This window comes from Helicoverpa zea, chromosome 22 (assembly GCF_022581195.2).
Source record: "Helicoverpa zea isolate HzStark_Cry1AcR chromosome 22, ilHelZeax1.1, whole genome shotgun sequence".
NCBI lineage: Eukaryota > Metazoa > Arthropoda > Insecta > Lepidoptera > Noctuidae > Helicoverpa > Helicoverpa zea.
This window is the reverse complement of record NC_061473.1, coordinates 1,954,373-1,972,999: the sequence shown is the minus strand read 5'-3', so window position 1 is coordinate 1,972,999 and position 18,627 is coordinate 1,954,373. Positions and strand designations below refer to the sequence as shown.

Genomic DNA, 18,627 nt, shown 5'->3' with positions numbered 1-18,627 from the left:
ACCCGTAGGACCCGAGGAACGTAACTGTCTCCGTCCTGATACGCTTTCTTTTGATACGCCCATTTATACCAAAAATCCTTGTCAGATGTCTCTAACTAAGAACCTCGTTAGTTCACTTGTATCTGATCGTTTTGGCCATGCCCACCGTACGTATTTGACCTAGAAGAAGACGCTTGACCTACTTGCATTATGGCATCTCCGCATCTTTCCTTACTCCGTGGTATCAAAGCATATGTGTTCCATTAAAATGTATGTTAAGAGGGTTTTCTTCAATAGATGTTATTATTCAAAATTTAGATATTGGTTACAGTGGTTGGCTTTAAGTATTACTTATTCAGTAAAATTTGATATTTTAGTTGCAAAAAATAAGAAAATAAAATAAAGCACTTAGCTAATGTTAAATTATAATGTTATACTTTTGTTGTAAACAAGTCACAAACCTAGTTTTATAAAAAGCACTTAGGTAGTTTTCAATTTAAAGTTTTACTGCTTATGCCCAATTAGTAAATTCTTTAATTATAAAAATATCAGCTAGTTAGTGAAGTATATTACCAAAACAAAATGAATGTGAATAAACTAATTAACAATAAAAAAACTAATTTTGCAAAAACTTGGCCAAAGTTTTATAAATCTAGTAATTCAAATATGGGCACCTGAGTACTAAGTAGGTAAGTCTTAAGTTCTCTCTAATATTACTTACTTAGTTAAGTGTAACAGGACCGAAAAGAGCAAAACTTATATTCACCACCGTTTCTTAGAAACTTTATTTTTGTTCTAGTACTCATAAAATTAAGGTTGCGGTAAATGGCACTTTTCTCATAATACATAACTTCAGCAGAATCCAGAAATAGTTTGGGATATTATTAGAAAGGTACTTCAATATAGAAACCAGTGGTTTGCAACCGAAAATAGATTTGTTCGTGCTATTTGAGCGTGTAAAGGCACAGGGTAACTAATGCCCGTTTTCACCATTAATCATTAATCTCAACGTTTCCCTAACTAAGCGTCACTTAGACAGGGCTACACCAATAATAAAGTTTATAAGGGACACTTATAGTTTGGTGAAAACGAAATTCGGATTAAGTGTTCCCTAAATGCTCTTAAGGGATCCCTATTTAAGTATTTGTTGGTGAAAATGGGTATAAGACTACTTAGTTATATGAACGAGTGGAGAGATTGATGCGGAAGTGGGTTCAGTTCCCGGATGAGTGAATTATTTGTATGCATGAACATAATTGAAGGTTGGATGTTTCTATTATAAAATGTATTAAAAAAATAAGTGTGTTTATTAGTTGTCTAGTATTTACCTACCCGTAGCACAATTTTTGCTTATTTTGGAACTAAATGACGTTATGTGAATGTCTGTGAAAAATAAATGAAAAAGCGACTTGTTGACGACTTTTTCTGAAAGTAGCTGCAGGTTTACCACCTAACACCCGGTTATTTAACCCAAAACCCCTATCAATCAAGGTAGTCACAATTGTAACCAAAAGACATGAAAATAGACATGAAAAGACAGTACCTTGATCGTTTGCAGACGGTAAATGCTTAAGTACATACCAAAACTTTTAATTAAAGAAATCATAGCAAACATAAGGCGAGGCCTGTCTTATACCTCGTACCTCAGAAATATGATTACACTTGTCAATTCTACTGCAACATACGAGGCATATTCCTGGCTGTAGGTAGTGCGTCGTCACAGGCATGTTCAGTGAAGCAAACGGACGCATACCGGCCTCCAAAACGTTGTATTTGTGGTAGAACTAGCTACTGTGACTGGTTGTTGAACTATAGGTATACATACCTATAATATTTGTATAGGTGCTGTAGGTAAGTCGTAGTGGTCTAGTGGTCAAAGAAACCCCTCGAGTACGAGGGCGCGGGTTCGATTCCAAGTCAGGCAAGTACCAATGCAACTTTTCTAAGTTTGTATGTACTTTTTAAGACAAGTACATTATATCTTAGACACCTATTACTGTGTTTCGGACGGCACGTTAAACGGCAGGTCCCGGCTGTCATTGAACATCCTTGGCAGTTGTTACGGGTAGTTAGAAGCCAGTAAGTCTGACACCAGTCTAACCAAGGGTATTGTACCTGGGTTGAGGGGGTCAGATAGGGCAGTCGCCTTGTAAAGCACTAGTACTCAGCTACATCCGGTTAGACTGGAAGCCGACCCCAACATAGTTGGGAAAAAGGCTCGGAGGATGATAGTAGAATAAAAAAACTATAGGTATAGTAATAAGATGGCTATGAATCATTTTACGAGCTCTTAAAATTGTTTTATTATCTACTAACGGTTTTCCGCAGTTTCACCCATTCACCCGCACCCCGGGGGACAATATTACAGCTTATGTTACTTGGGAATAGTTTAGCTTTCTAACATTAAAAATATTTTTCAAATCGGGTTAGTTGAAGAAGAAGAAGTTAGCCAGAGGAAGTGGACAATAATTCAAAGGGGGTAATGATCAAAATTAAGGTGAAACCGCAGTAAGATAGATACAATCCCGAACCTTAAAAAATCTCGACTTTGAGAATGTAAAAACAGAAATAGCAGAGATATCTTATTACTGTAATATATAGACCTGTACACCGTACTAGTTTTTAGAGTCCTTTAAAATCATCTGTCTGAAATGCGGCACCGCACCTATATTATAATTATTACTGAAACACTCCTAACATAGTGGCTTGGAACCACATAGTAATATTTCGGCAATAAGCTTTTAACTCTGCCTCACGAAACATATGTAAATGACGTCATACGCCCAAATTGCTGAGAGAATCTAGCACTTAAGGTCTAGATTTAGTGTTAGTCTGTGTAATTACTATGTGAATAATTAAGATGGTAGATATTTCTTGGGGGTTTCACTTGGTATCTTGAAAGAACTGTTTACTTCATCAGGATTGTAACATCAGTTGAAAGAACTATTTACTTCATAAGGATTGTCATGAAAGTCCGTGGATAGTTGACCATCTTATAATGTTCAGTTCCTCCGTATTTTGGAAGGCACAGTAAATTGGTGGGTCTCGACTGTAATTTGAACATCGACTTGATCTCGCTTTTAAAGAGACTAAGAATAGTATTGTTATCAACCTGTTAGTAAAATAAATATCATGCATCCATTATTCGTTACGTTATTCAGAAGCCAGAAAGTCTGACAAAATAGTGAGTATGTTTCATGAAACTACATGAATTTCAGACAGATTTTCCTAAAACCATTACAGTAAACATTCCCCTTTAGGCCTTTACATAGATTAACTAAAATACTAACCCACTTTTACCTACTACACATCACACACACACATTGACATTGCTAGCACAAACACATCGACACTCAATGCCTTTAAAAGCACGTTTAAATAGGAGCTGTCGATTCGCACGGGCCAGTCACGTTATTGCCCATTTCCATACGAATAACTGCTTTGCAACCGTTTGGGTGTACCGACAGTATGTAGGTCGAATTTGCCATTTAAATCATATTATTTACTCTGTTCTAAGAGATATTATAGAGTTAGTTCGAGATAAAAGCGGAGCGGGAATACGTATTGTTAGTTTCGACAACAACTTATCTGACAGGTAAACAATAAAGTTTTGGTTTCACAAGTCACGAATAGCATATATCTGGTTACGGAGTTCAAATCATTTTCACTTTTGAAGTTAAGAGTAAGATGAACCTAATTCCAAAATTGTATGCAATTCGGTTCACAGTAAAAAAAATCGGAGCAATAACGCTTCAATGACTGCACTATATCTGGCAGTTTTAAGCAACATTTTTCTGGCAGATAACATTAACTATCACATAATTAAATGACACTTTATGGGTAAACAGTGAAACCGGGCCTGAGTACATCAGTTCTTTCACACTAGAGATCGGTCCAGTCAAACCGGGCCTAAGTACACCAGTTCTTTTACACTAAAGGAAAAGTCCTCTAGTGTGAAAGAACTGGTGTTTTGAGGAAGTTTTTGACCGCGCGTAAAGACGCGCGGTCAAAAACTTCCTTAAAAAAAAACAAGTCACGTCATATCACCTACAAATAAACTTAACTCACCTAAATGATAAAACAAAGGGAAAAGGTCATGTTTTTGAGGTCAAATATTTACATACAGGGACCGCACGAAAATAGTTTCTCTTAGCCTTATTTCCATGTTCGAAGAAAGTGCGAATATACCGAAAAAATGCTATTTTAGAACAAGGTCAGTGAATCTCATTTAGATATTTTCGAGTAGGTAGGTATCAAAATATCGTCACATAAATCATCCTACTTTCGTATGACATACCGATGGATAAAAATAACACTTAAAAGTATTTATTTTTATTTTATTGCTGAACCAGTGAAGAATAATATTATAACAGCGAAAGGAACTATAAGTTTCACGTACGTAGTTGAACCGATCATAAAACTATATACGGCAATATTTTTATTGATGTAGGTGCATTCCTTTTTTTCTCCAACTGTAAGTGCACTGGTAGAGAATGTCAGACTTTGACTAAAACCAGTTTATTTCCTTCTAGAGCCCTTTGTGTACCAGGAAAGAGGTCAGCAGTTATCAACTTTTTTTTATCGTCCCACTGCTGGGCACAGGCCTCCTCTCACATAGAGAAGGGTTCAGGGTACCTTACCACGCTTGCTCAATGCGGGTTGGTCGTTATTAAAGCAATGTTTGTTCAATCCTAATCTATATTATTTCTTCTTGTTCCAGTCAGTATCAGTGACGGTATCAGTGCTGACGCTGACGTTCATCTCCGTGGACCGCTGGTACGCCATCTGCTTCCCGCTCAAGTTCAAGTCCACCACCGGCCGCGCCAAGACCGCCATACTTATTATATGGCTGTTGTCTTTATTGTTTAGTAAGTATTCAATAAAAGCCTTTCCAAAAAGAAAGCTGGTAATCGGCGCTGATCTACTAGAGCTTATTGGCACGGGTCCATTCTGGCACAATTGCTGCATTATGTCACTACCTACTACCTTCCGCAAGCGGCTACGTAAAAAGTAGCCTATCTACATACCAAGCTTCAACCAAATCGGTCAAGCTGTTTTTGGGTGAAAGAATAACAAACATACATTCTCACAAACTTTCACATTTATAGTATTAGCAGCGCCAAATACTAGTTTTCCTTTTGTAGTCTTTACTCTAGTTTTAATTTAGTAACTAATTTCTGGCAACAGGTTTCATCCGCATCCTGTGGGAACTAGAAAACCACTTCGCGTTCCTGGGCCGCCTAACATAGAACTCTTTTTATATCCGATAGATTTTTCAAATCCGACCGTTCTAGAGATGAGTGCGTTCAAGCAAAGTCACAAACTCTTCAGATTGATGTTGTTTAGATTTTACCACTGCCATTTTCCCAAGTTCATAGACATCGGCTTCCAATCTAAACGGATGTTCCCGAGTAACACCTCACATAACAAAGTTATAGAGTCACTAACAAGATACAGCTTGCTAGTTTCCGATAGACTTTCTGACTTCAGACTGTAAACTCGAGTCTTACTTGCAACAGACTTAGTGACACTTAGCAAGTCTGTATGTTCTGACCTTTGATAAAGTTGGAACTGTAAAGGTTATGGCACACATGAACGGCACGGCATAACCACAACCGAGCGATTAACTAGTCATTTAATTTCACCGTTCAATTATAGATATCTCATTATAAGACATTTTATAAACAGACCTAATTAGAACCCGCTGCAACCGATTAGACCGGAAGCCAACCCCAACTTAGTTGGGGAAAAGGCTAGGTCGATGATGATGATACAACATTTTATACAGTCAGTATAAAAACAAAAGGCGAGTCGACAGTGAGCTTCCATATACCTAACAACCGCCATAACGTTCACGTGTGCCAAGACCTTAAAACTGTTTCTTATACTAGTAGGGAGGTATTTTCGACCAACTGTTACGAGCAATTTTTTCCGCATTTGCTGAGAATTTATTCATGCACTCAGATGTAAACTATGCGCAGTCCTTTCGTAGTTTTCGATATCATTGTATCGTCGTAATCCTGTTTTAACTGCACCAAAAGGAGGGTTGTGTTTTTGAGTTTCCGAAACCAAGATTTTCAATAGATTTTCAGAAGCTCTGGATGAAATAAATCTTTAAACATTATAACATATATTCTGAGAAAACTAAAGTAAATTTTTTATAATGTCGGGACACCTTTTCACACACGGTCGGTTAGCCCCACGCTAAGTTATTAATTAACTTGTGTTATGGGTGCTAACACAACTGATAAACTACATATAGCTACATATATACATATTTATAACACCCAGACCACGACCAACAAGCATGCTCATCACACAAATGTCGATCGAACCGGGAATCGAACCCGGGACCTCAGATTCGGCAGTCCGGCTTGGTGACCTTTGCGCCACAGAGGTCGTCAAATGACTACGTGACTCGTGTTTTCGATCTCTTTACGATGTGATCAGGTTAAGTATATGACCTACCTTAACATTTCCTGCAGTTCAATTACTCATTATAAGGAGGAAGGGTATCCTAAAAAGACTAATGTGAAGTATAGTTAAACACCAAGTTTAATTAAAACAGCTGTTACAAACCACTGGGTTTACAGAAAGACCGACATCTAATTATGTAGTTTTGAATAATGATACAAAATCGACTTTTTATTCTAGAGATTGAGTAAAGGATCCCAATCTAAGAGCATTTAACCAACCGGAACCGCACAGCAAAAATATATGTAAAATGTGTGAAATACAAAATTTTCAAACCTTCGCATAAACTTTATCTGTAGTGTTATTTTATCATTAGTGTCTTCTTTTGTAATTTTTTATGTTCAGTTCCAAATAATGGTTTCCAGGCACGCATATTCTATCGCCATGTTCTATCGAGTGGATCTGGCATTGAGTTATTCGATATGTTGTTATGTTAGTTAGTTTTTTCTATTTATATTCAGTATGATTTTATAGCAGTATATTACCTTTTATAAATATATATTACACACTTAGTATGTATATTAAGGTTATACACCGATTGACGTCACATGTTAGTGCTGAAAACCAGCGCCGCGACTCTGTCTCGCATAAGGTCGCTGCATATGCTGAGCGGGGGCCATTTCGCGTGATTGTGACGCATATTTTCCTTTTTCCATTCTCTTTTTTTTTCGTTCTCATTCCTGTTTTGTTTTGTTTTATTTTTGTAAGCTTTTATATAATATTCGTTTTTGTGTGTGCGTCACAAACGCGAATAAACGTTTTGATTTGATTTGATTTGATACGCAATATTTTGTTGGGACGTACTCTGTGTGTCTTCAAGTTATTATTTTATAATATTTTGTCAAATCAAACAAGGCTGACATACCACAGCAGTGCTGAAGTCTCAAAAGTCTCAATAATAAACGATTGAAAAAAAAATAAGATTTATATAAGAGTTAAATATATTTTAGATGAGAGTATGACTGGCAGGTTCATACCTTTCGCAAAGGTAAGACACTATAACTGGCGTATCCAGTTGATTAAATGCTCCAAGATCCCAATGATTAATGATGGATAGTATGGCAGCGGTTTTGCTTAAAGTTTCCTGTTCAGGATTGAGAAATTACTGTATTTTCTTGGGGGGTAATTCGAACCGTGAGAACGGGTTTTACGGCGGTCCTTGGAGGCAAGGTTTAGGGGTTTTAATCAAAATATTCTGGTTGGGAATTCCAAATAAAAATATTTTTTATTAACACTGTTCTGAATTTCGTCAAGAGATAAAGTTGGTGAGATTGTGTCTTTAGGAGCTGAAATACATAAACGCGATGCGGCGCGGAAACCCTAACAGCGCAACCCAAAACAAAACAAAACAGCAGTTTGCGTTTTGGTGATACGGTATTACCTCAAAAAGCTGGTAAACCAGTGAAAAACACATAGTAAATATATAAATATACAATCCTGTTTTGCATAAATTTTAATTCAGAAAAAAAACTATTGCAAATATAACCTTCGAATCGTAATTCCGTTTTCCAGTAATTCTATAAATCCATTTACAAAAGACATTGATTAAAATATACAATTTCTATTTCGAGTAGTTCTGTGAATAAAGCTAATTTTCTTTTATGCAAAAAGTAAGGAAACGCGCAGTATGTAAACCACATTTTATTTAAGTTCGTAGTAAAAAGGCTCCATTGGATAAAAGTTAAGCCTGAATTAGCTGTAACTCTTGAATAATTGTTTATTTGATTTGTAAACAAAAGAAAAAAACTACAGTTGCAGCAACTTTTGTAATTTATAATTAGGTGCTATCTATTTGCGACTTTCCATCAAATATACTAAGTATTTCATTACCGTTCGTGTATTCATTAACAAATGGTGTACACACGTGAACATTATAGAGTAGGCAAAGCTATTTGGAAGTCCTAGAACCAGTCCTTTTTGTAACTTAGGAAGTTCATAGGTATACCTTCCTACCAGCTGTTGCCTATTGGCTCCGTGTCACAAAATATCTAATCTATAATATAAAAATGAATCGCAAAATGTGTTGGTAAGCGTATAACTCAACAACGCCTGGACCAATTTGGCTAATTCTTTTTTTGATGTGTTTGTTATTGTCAGGAGAAGGTTCTTATTAAAAAAAAATAGGGTAAAGTAGAGAAGTCACTTGACGGGAGCGAAGCTGCCGGTAAAAGCTAGTTTCCTATAAATACGTAGCATATGTCCATATGCTACTTATTTCTATCTATTATCTCTCAAAGTCTAGTAAACCGCACCAAACTAACTATCTAGTTTTGGCCACGAAAACCAGAGAACCAGGTATACATACTTACATTCGCATGATATAATATTATATTCAGTAACTCCATTTTTGCCTCTCATAATTTCGTTATTAATTATTAACATTTTAATACGCGATTGAGGGTTTCCGAATTGATGTTTAAGCATCCGGAATTCTCTTACGGGATTTCAAACACATTTTAAATATTTACATTACCAAATTACCTAGAGGATATTGCTGGAACTATGTATTACATTAGCTCATATTCCGTGAAATACCGTAGATATCATATAAGAAGATTTTTAAAATATAAAAATAATGTAAACGTCTCAATTTGAAAACGGTGTCTATTATTATTAAACTAAAGAATAGATTATGATGTTACTTGGCATCAATTTAGCATACCTGAATATTTGAATTTTTTTGTCCAGGGAGTAGTTCCCATGAGTCGCGGCTGAAACCGCGGTCTGAAGCTAGTCTGAGAATAACAATATCATACAGCTACTAAATGCAACATAAACTATGTCTAAAATGTGGTCAAACGGTCAGCTGTAGAACTTGCAAAATGCCAGTTTGTTGAGCATAGTTACTTGCAAATATTAGCTGGCTTTGTCATGTTTAAACTGCACTCCGCTGTAATATTTATGAAGAAGTTTCATTTCAGAAATTATTTGGATACTCTAAATAGAAGTTATATGCTGTCTTTGATGATTTATTAAGTACTTTGTTAGGGTATACATTAATTTATTTTTGTAGGAGGCAATGAGGCAGTCAATAATGTGGATTACAGAAAACTCTGACACTAAAGTTAGTGCTTAGCTCATACAGTCAGAAATTATTTAGCGATGGTCGACCCATGAACGGGTGACCACGTGACGTGTTCCTCCATATACCAGCTGTCATTTGAACATCTTTGGTAATCGTTAAAGTCATCAAGTTGCTCGGGTAGCTGGATTAAGGAGTCAGCTTGTCAGTCGAAGTGCGGTAGACTGCGCATCAGTGGTAACTGTCTTGTACCTTAACACAATAGTAATAAGTACGATTTTCCTATAAAACTGATACCACTGACCAGAAGTTGACTGTACGAAGTTCCTTCGTCAACTATGACGACCGATTATACAAAAATATATCCAACCGCTATAACAATAAAGTACCTTTTCCTTCACCAGATGTTCCAGAGTTTGTGGTACTGCAGGTACAGATGAAGCTGCAGTTACGATACAACGCTCAGTTCTTCATGCAATGCACGCCGACCTGGTCCGATGACAGCGATCTCAAGTGGCATATCATTAAAGCTCTGTTTTTGTACACGTAAGTTGAGTTTGTATTAATATTCGTCAATATTTTTTCCTAATCAAGCCAAACTGGGGTCTGTAAATATTTTTGTTTCTTTAAATATTACTCAACACCCTCAAATTTAAATTTTCCTCCGTATCTTGATTGTTTTAGTATTATTTTAGTAACACTAATATTTACTGCTAAAACAAAATAAACATAATGACAGACCATACTTTCAAAAATAGTCTTTGAACCCTTTTATAAGAATACCTTTTTTGTCACAACTTTTCAATCTCATTATGTTTAAAGCTAAATGTTGCTAGATTTTTTACTCCCTTCCTAGAATTGTAAAATGAACATTTTACATACAATAAAACACATCACTATAAACCTGTATACTTAAGTAAAATATTAACCATTCGAAAAGAGTTCTGATTCACTAAGTTCAAAACCGAAAGGAACATGAAAGAGCAGTCTCAAGTGACCATCGATTTGATTCTCTTAAGAGTATAACACACTACAAACTTTTAGTCGGCCGATAGTTTGTTTGGCCTCCTCAATCAGTATGAAGATGAATGGTAATGCGCAGATTATAAAAATCAGGTATTTAGCCGGTATCAGACCGATTGTAAACTTTGATTGAAATGAAGATTTTCGTTAAAAAAATAGCTAACGATAGGGTTAACTGTCAGCCGTTTGCTTAATCTATACTTTTAGTAGGTCTGATACCATTTATCTTCATACTGATTTATGAGCCCAAACAAACTATCGGCCGACTAAAAGTTTACAGTTTGCGGTTACTATAAAGTACCATTTAATTCTCTTTACTTGAACCTTGAAGCAGATAAGTACGGCTTTTACTGTTTTATGAAGCTATTGTATTTTAGTAGGAAAGTGGGTATTTTGTGCACTTTTGTTTTTAAAAGTAAGTAAAGGGGAAATTATTGTGCCAGTTAGACCCTTAAAAAACATTTACTAACGACCTGGTTTTATCTTGTTTAATGATTCTCAATTTATCGTGTCGGTAATTACAAGTGATTTCATTTGCACCCGGGAGAACGACTCCCATCACCCGGATAAAATAGCCTTTATCCGTCACCAGATTTCTACTTATCTCTGTGCCTTTCATTTAAATCGTGTTTAAAGCCGAACTATCTGGGAGATAGCCAGCTATGTTAATTTGACCTAATATGTGTATTAAATAGGGTTTGGTACCAATAAAACAACTATTTGAATACACTGATCTCGATAGTAGACATGTGTAAGTAATGCGAGTAATGCATTACGCGTAATATAACCCGACCGCGTAGAGTAATATCACACATTACTCGACTAAATTAAGCATCACACATCACACTAAAGCATTACTCGGTCGCGCAGCTCTAGAAGACATGACTTGTGCGATGGGTGATGTGATGCGGTGTTCGTTCTGCCTGCAATCGTTCGGCAGAGTTCGGCTAACTTCGGAAGGAATCGTCAATATTCGAGAGACCGAGCGGCGAGCGAGGCAGCCCCACCTCCGAGTCCGCAACCGAACAATTCGGTTTGCCAATTGCTCTTTGATTTAGAACTGTATGCTTTAAGACATAAGGATTACATTTTTATAAAGTCACTCATCGTAATTCAAGTATATAAGTATAAGTATATACCTCGTAATTTCGCCGACACTTTTTTGAAATTTCTTTAGTTTGTTTGTTTTGCGTTTGCGTTCAAGGTCATGTTACGACTGCACTTATCGTTTTAAAATATTTCATAATTTATTTAAAGTGAGAGTGATAGCGTGTTTGACATTTTGACAAGTAATACATACAAACTGGTTGAACAATACTTACTTGCTTCGTGTGAGTGAATGTGTAAATAAATAGGTTTAGGTATAGGTATAGACTTGGAAATAGTAAGTTAGTTATAGAAAATAAGTTGTAAATAATTAACTGTTAGTGAAAATGTCCAAAAGAAAGAGCAGCCCCCTTTGGAACCACTTTGAGGAAGTTGTGCCTGGAAAGAAGGCAAAATGTGGCTACTGTTCCCGGGTACTGGCGGTTTCATCAAGCTCAATCGGAAGTTTAAGCCGACACATGAAATCCGTCCACCCGACTGTACAAATTAGCAGTAGCCGACAGCCGGCAATAACACCAGCGGCAGTAGAAGCATTCGACGGCGACATCATAGCATCAGCGGAGCCGGCAGCAGTACCCTCAAGTAGCGGCAGCGTGCAAGGTGAGGATCACAGAGCCGATAATGCTTTGTTTGTACGACTTGGCCAGAGACCGACCGCGGCTGCCCCTACAATGGCTGATTACGTGCAGTCAAAAAAAACCCTGCCAAGACATCGAGTGCAACAGCTCGATGAACAATTAGTTCGAATGATTGCGAAGGGATATCACGCCCTTCGCTTGGTTGATGAAGTGGAGTTCCGCAAGTTCGTGGAAATGTTGAACCCGGGCTACACATTACCGACCCGGAAAACTCTTTCCGAGAGCTTGCTCCCCAAGGTCTATAACAAAGTCTTAGAAACAGTGAAAAAGCAAATCGCTAAAGCTGCAGCTGTTTGCATTACTACAGACGCATGGACATCCTGTGTGCACGATGGCTATATTGCGGTCACTGCACATTTTATTGATACTGAAACGCACAAAGTATGCACAGTTATGATTGGGTGCTTAGAGTTTGAGGAGAGACACACCAGTGCAAATCTAAAAGGCTTTTTGGAAGCGAAGTTCCAGGAGTGGAACATATCACAATTCGTCAATGTAATAGTCAGTGACAGTGCGGCGAATATTTTAAGTGTGTGTTACGCACATACCTTAAATTTAGTGGTGCAAGGTAGCTTGGACGCCTTGTCTGATACGATGGATAGGGTGAAAGGCGTTATCGAATATTTTCATCGCAGCCATCCAGCGAAGAAGAAATTGGTGGAAATTCAGGAGCAAATGCATATTTCCCCATTGAAACTGAAGCAAGACGTAACTACGCGCTGGAACTCTACATATGATGCGCTAAACCGGTTGCTGAGGATGAAAGAAGCCCTAATTGCCACTTTAGCAATTATGAGGCCAGACATCAACCATTAGACATTGGATCGTTATCGAAAAAGCCACTGAGGTATTAAAACCCTTTTATGAGGTCACTACTGAAATTAGTGGCGAACAATACGTATCTGCGTCAAAATACATTGTACTCTGTAAAATAATAAATCGGTCCCTCAGCAAATATTCTCCGGATGGTCATCCCAAGTTGGAGCGCCTACATAACGCACTCAAACAACAAATGGCGCAAAGATTCGGAGATGTAGAAAATAAACCACTTCTTTGCGAGGCGACCATATTGGATCCGAGATTCAAGAAAAGTGGCTTCAGTGATTTAAGAAATTTTGAGAAAGCAGTGGCTGCTCTAAAATTGAGAATTGGCTCGGACAGAACCCTGACCCACGTACCCGTTCAGGAGGAGGCAACGCAAGTGCCAGCTCCTCAGCCGCCGAAAACTGGCTCTATTTGGGACGATTTCGACGAGGAAATTTCTGCTCTCGTCCCACAAAACCCAACCGCTGCTGGCATTGTCGAATTCGACAAATACTTAGACGAACCTTTGATAAAAAGGTCAGAAAATCCTTTGCTCTGGTGGAGTGATCGCAAAGGCGTGTATCCCCGGCTGTACAGATACATGTTGAAACGCCTCAACATCGCAGCAACATCGGTACCGTGCGAACGGGTCTTTTCGAAAGCTGGCCTAATATTAAATGAGAGGCGAACCCGACTCAAATCAAAAAAACTGTCGGAATTAATATTTATAAGCTGCAATTAGTGATTTTATAAAGTGTAAAATATGTGTACAAACTTATATATATATGTGTAAATATTAACTTATATACATACATCTATATTATTATTATATGTAAATATGCAATCATTGTACATACAGTTGATTTTTAAATACGCCAATATTCATGATTTGTTCAATTACGTACCTACTTCGTCTTGGTTAGTAGGTAATTAATTGTAATCTACGAATATTGCCAGTCCTAAGCCTGGAAAAACGGTCCGTAATATTTGAGTACGCATGGTTTAAGTATGAAGGGAAATCAACTGTAAATAATATTACACTTTAGTCATTTATATATTCTGTGTTATGTGATAAATCTGAACATTACATTACAACATCACGACAGTGATTATAGCCCCTATATTACGCTTATGATGCAACATCACGCGTGATGTTTGAAGTGATGGTAAAATGTAATATTACTCGGCACGAAATGTAATGACATATCACATTACTTCGTGATGTACTGTTTTGCGCATGTCTACTCGATAGCTCGATCTAATGGTCTCATTTATTGCATAAAAAAAATGAACACCTAACCAAATCGTTGTAACGAAACCATAGCGCGATCTATTTCGACGCCAACGCCATCTAGTTACGAAAAAGACAACTTTGGCGCACTATGGTTTGTTTTGTTTTAACTTGATGAGCAGTTATTGATCATGATCATTAACAAATCGGTTCAATCCTTTTAATGTAGTTACGATGCACACAGACTCACTTACTTCCACATTTATAATAAAAGGATTTTATTGAGATCCAATAAGTAAATAAATGAAATCATCTAGATAGTTTAATGCCCAGGCTATTAGGTATTAATAGACCTAAATCTCACATAAGCTTTGGGATATGAAACAATTAGGTCCCTATCAGAAAGCTAAGGCCACACAAATCCTATGGCCTAATTAGTAGCTTACTAAGCAATTGGAAAGAACGAAAGATTGTACGAACTAAATCAAACACTCGTAATAAGATTTAAGTATTAACGAATGATCCTGTTAAAAGGTCTATTAAGTACACATGTTACGATCAGAATTCAATGGTAAGAAATAAATTAAATTATGAAGAAAAAAGTAAAGCTTAAACTAGCTAGCTGAGGCTGATAATTTATCATGAAATCATGTATCCAATTATTCTGAAGCCTATTCAAAAAAGCGCTGAGAAAACTTTAACAGTTCTAGAATGATATTCAATTAATTTCAGACAAGAAATTAATGCTAGGGGTTTGAGTTGACATGCTGATCATAAGACTTCACAATAAATTGTTAGTTTTCTCTTGTCTCCAGATTTCCACTGTTCCTGATGATGATAGCGTACTGTCAGATCGTGAGGGTGTTATGGAGGTCAGACAACATCCCAGGGCATACGGAGTCACACACACTCTGTACCACACCCACGGGGCATAATAACTGCAAGAATTGTAAGTACATTTCCTGCATAAATAACATTAGAACAACGGATATACTACCCCCCTACCCTTACTACTGGATATCAGAATTTCTGTCTTCTGACTACCTGTAACGACTGCCAAAAATGTTCAAATAATAGCCGGAACCTACAATTTATCGTGCCTTGCGAAACACGGTCATTGGTTTCCAAGATGTACTTAGAAAATAATATCAACGTAGAAAAGTTCCGTCTTAGAAAAAGTCCCTACCTAAACTGATGAACTCCTTATGATATACGTACATAGATAGACCCATCCATCCATCTACTGACCGACTGCCCCAAGCGTTGCTTAACTTTATGATGGATTGACCTGTGCTGCTGCTATGTGCGAGCTCTCAAGCTGATATTATGTTTTTTGGTAAGATACACTTATAATTATGTATTAATGATGACCGTTGTCTCCAGGGTTAGCAGCAAACCGTCGAACAACACCTTCGATCCACACGAACGCGTCAACTGAGGGTCAGCTGCGCTCCAGGCGGAAGGCTGCCAAGATGCTAGTGGCAGTCGTCGTCATGTTCGCAGTCTGCTACTTCCCTGTGCACCTGCTATCTGTGCTGCGGTGAGTACACCTGCAATCCACACGAACGCGTTAACTGAGGGTCAGCTGCGCTCTCAGGCGGAAGGCGCCTGACCTACCTTCCTTAGGGTTTCTCCGCAGCTTTTCCTTCCTCCCTGGGTACCACTAACTACCTTGATTATATTCGTTGTTACCTATAACCGTCTGCCTTTCCAGTGCCAACCAGAGAGCGCCACAGTACCATGCCGACCTTCATGAATCTCGGATATTTTTATGAGATTAATTTGCAGTTCTTTCGAGGTCGGTTTTTTTGTGATTAAAATTGATCAATCCGAGGTGCTGCTAACAAAATATCCGACACATAACACTTGAAGGTATTGAAATTATATACTATCACAAAGATTGTAAAACGCCTTCAAATAATATTTTCATTCAACTAACTCTGTAGAGAGGGTGTTAAGCTGTGACCTTTATCCCAGAAAATAATTGAAACATTATATTAATCCATTGAGCAAGGTCAATAAGCCGAAGAAATTAACAAGAGAAACGTTTTAGTATGTTTCATTTAAATTCTGTTCACGTTCCTAGGTGTAGGCGAAGTTAACTAAATATTCGTCTAAGTACACTTTCAGGAGTTGTGTCATTTGACAATGTCGAAGTTTTGTTAAGAATATTGTTATTTGCTTGAATAATAGTCTAAAGATTATTAGAAATAATTATATACCTCATACCATGTATACTCGTAAATTAGGGTTTCAGCCCGATGTATGTAAACGCTGCTCGAGTTGGAAAAAAACGTGGCATCAAAGCGGAGGGGTTTTAATACTCCACTATAAAAGGACCATAATAGTGAGAACCTCGTAAGAGTAAACAACTTTACTTTTCAGGAGAAAGAAATAAGATATGCTTTGATTCCTAGAAACGCAACAAAAAATAAGAAGCAGAAATTGTATTTCCGAGATTTTCAGTCTAGACGACGATAAACAGGAATATTTTATTTGTTTTCTGTAACATCTTTGTTATTCCTAAATATGAATGATAAAACTTTAATGTTTAATTATGATGAATATTCGTCATCATCATCCTCCGAGCTTTTTTCCCAACTATGCTGGGGTCGGCTTCCAGTCTAACCGAATGTAGCTGAGTACCTACCAGTGCTTTACAAGGAGCGACTGCCTATCTGACCCCCTCAACCCAGTTACCCGAGCAACCCAAAACCCCTTGGTTAGACTGATAAGTATTCGTAACAAACAAATTATCTTTTCACATGATGACATCATAATATCTATATCTACTATTTACCACCCAAATATTTCCGCAGGCCAAAATAAATCCCTTAAAAAACAATATGAAATTAATAACCTTATCTTTCTTCGCCCCAAATAAATTATGGCAAGACAAAATCGAACAGTAATTTGGGCAGTACCGATCCTTTAATAAAGTATCAAATTATTCCAATCAATGCTTTTCTGAATTTTCCTTGAACTATATTAAATTTTGCAGAATCAAGGTGTCGACAAAATCCCTTTATCACCTCCCAAAGTGGCCTTGCTTAGAAATTCCCTCTTTATTCCTTGTCTTCGCTCACACTGCAGAGTAAACAGTCGGCCGACAGTTGCCCGATGCTAGGATTTTTTTAAAGAAAATCCTGAATTCAATCAAAATTTTCAGTCGATCTGTTACCGGACAAATACCTGGTCGTTGTTATGTGCACACTCCCATTCATCTCTGTACTTGTCTGGCGCCGGTAAAACTGTCGGCCGACTAAAAGTTGGTAGTTTGCGGTTACTCTTAAAAGGTCCCTCTTTATACCTTTTGATGCGGAAAAAAATATTAAAAGTCATATTTTGAATTCTCCCGGGTTATTTTACATTTCTTGACAATTTTGTCAGTTTTAATTAACTTGAGTTACTGCTGTTGTTATAGAGAATTTTATTAAGTTCAGGACTTAATTTTGTAAAAGTTATCATAATGCTATCCGACATTACACTTCGAGAATGGAAGTCTTCAACTGGTAAAAGGTATGTTATTGTTTTGTGTGAGGACTATGTATACATACATACAGATTTTGATCTCTCGTCGGTCGTGTCGGATTGCCAACCCATCGCGCGATAATAGTGTAGGAATAGTGAGTGCACCTGTGTCTGCGCAAATGCTTGTGCACTATAATATGCCCTGCGCAGCTGGTTGATCCCCTTACATGAGTTTTGTTCAACCGCCGTGCCCAAAATCAGCCTTAGATATCATTATGTACACGTTCCGAAGGAACTAAGTACTTCCACATGGATAAAAGCAGGCTATAATTTTCTAAGGCTCTTAGGCTATCTCTTGATCTGAAATAAATAGCATTAACCAAAGAAATGATTATCACTGAAATGCCTATGCCTACCTATAATTTCCATAACGTCTGTGCTCTTACATTTTGTCCCAGAAATATTCATAATTCCATTACTCCCCAGTCAAGTTCAATAGGCTTTCATCTTTCATCAGTACTAATAATGACAATAATTGACTTCATAGTAAACCAATTACAGCTTCCATCAGAGTATCTTTATCTTTACTCTAGTGTCCTCATCTTTACACGTGTTTTCCATCAGCTAAGATTTTAAGATAAAATTATTTTGACAAGTCTGTCTGTATCTGTATTTTGTATGGAGCGCCTGCCTATCTGACCTCCTTAAACCCAAATTTCCAGTTACCTAGGCAACCCGATACCCCTTGGTAAGACTAGTTGTCAAATCTGGCTTCTGACTACACGTAACGACGACAAAAGATTTTCAAATGATTGTAGTAGCTTCGAAACACGGAGGAACTCGGTATGACATGATCAGACCAAGCGTTATTTAACCAT

At 37.3% G+C, this 18,627-nt stretch overlaps 1 protein-coding gene across 1 annotated transcript in view; it reads left to right on the top strand.

The window, feature by feature from the left end:
* The window catches only part of LOC124641292 (orexin/Hypocretin receptor type 1-like), a 138,778-nt gene that overhangs the window by 100,632 nt on the left and 19,519 nt on the right, over positions 1–18,627 (top strand). Inside the window, exons 3-6 of the mRNA XM_047179338.1 lie at positions 4,700–4,847; positions 9,880–10,021; positions 15,094–15,227; positions 15,662–15,818. Coding sequence (XP_047035294.1) covers positions 4,700–4,847; positions 9,880–10,021; positions 15,094–15,227; positions 15,662–15,818 — 581 coding nt within the window. The remainder of the gene's footprint in view (positions 1–4,699; positions 4,848–9,879; positions 10,022–15,093; positions 15,228–15,661; positions 15,819–18,627) is intronic.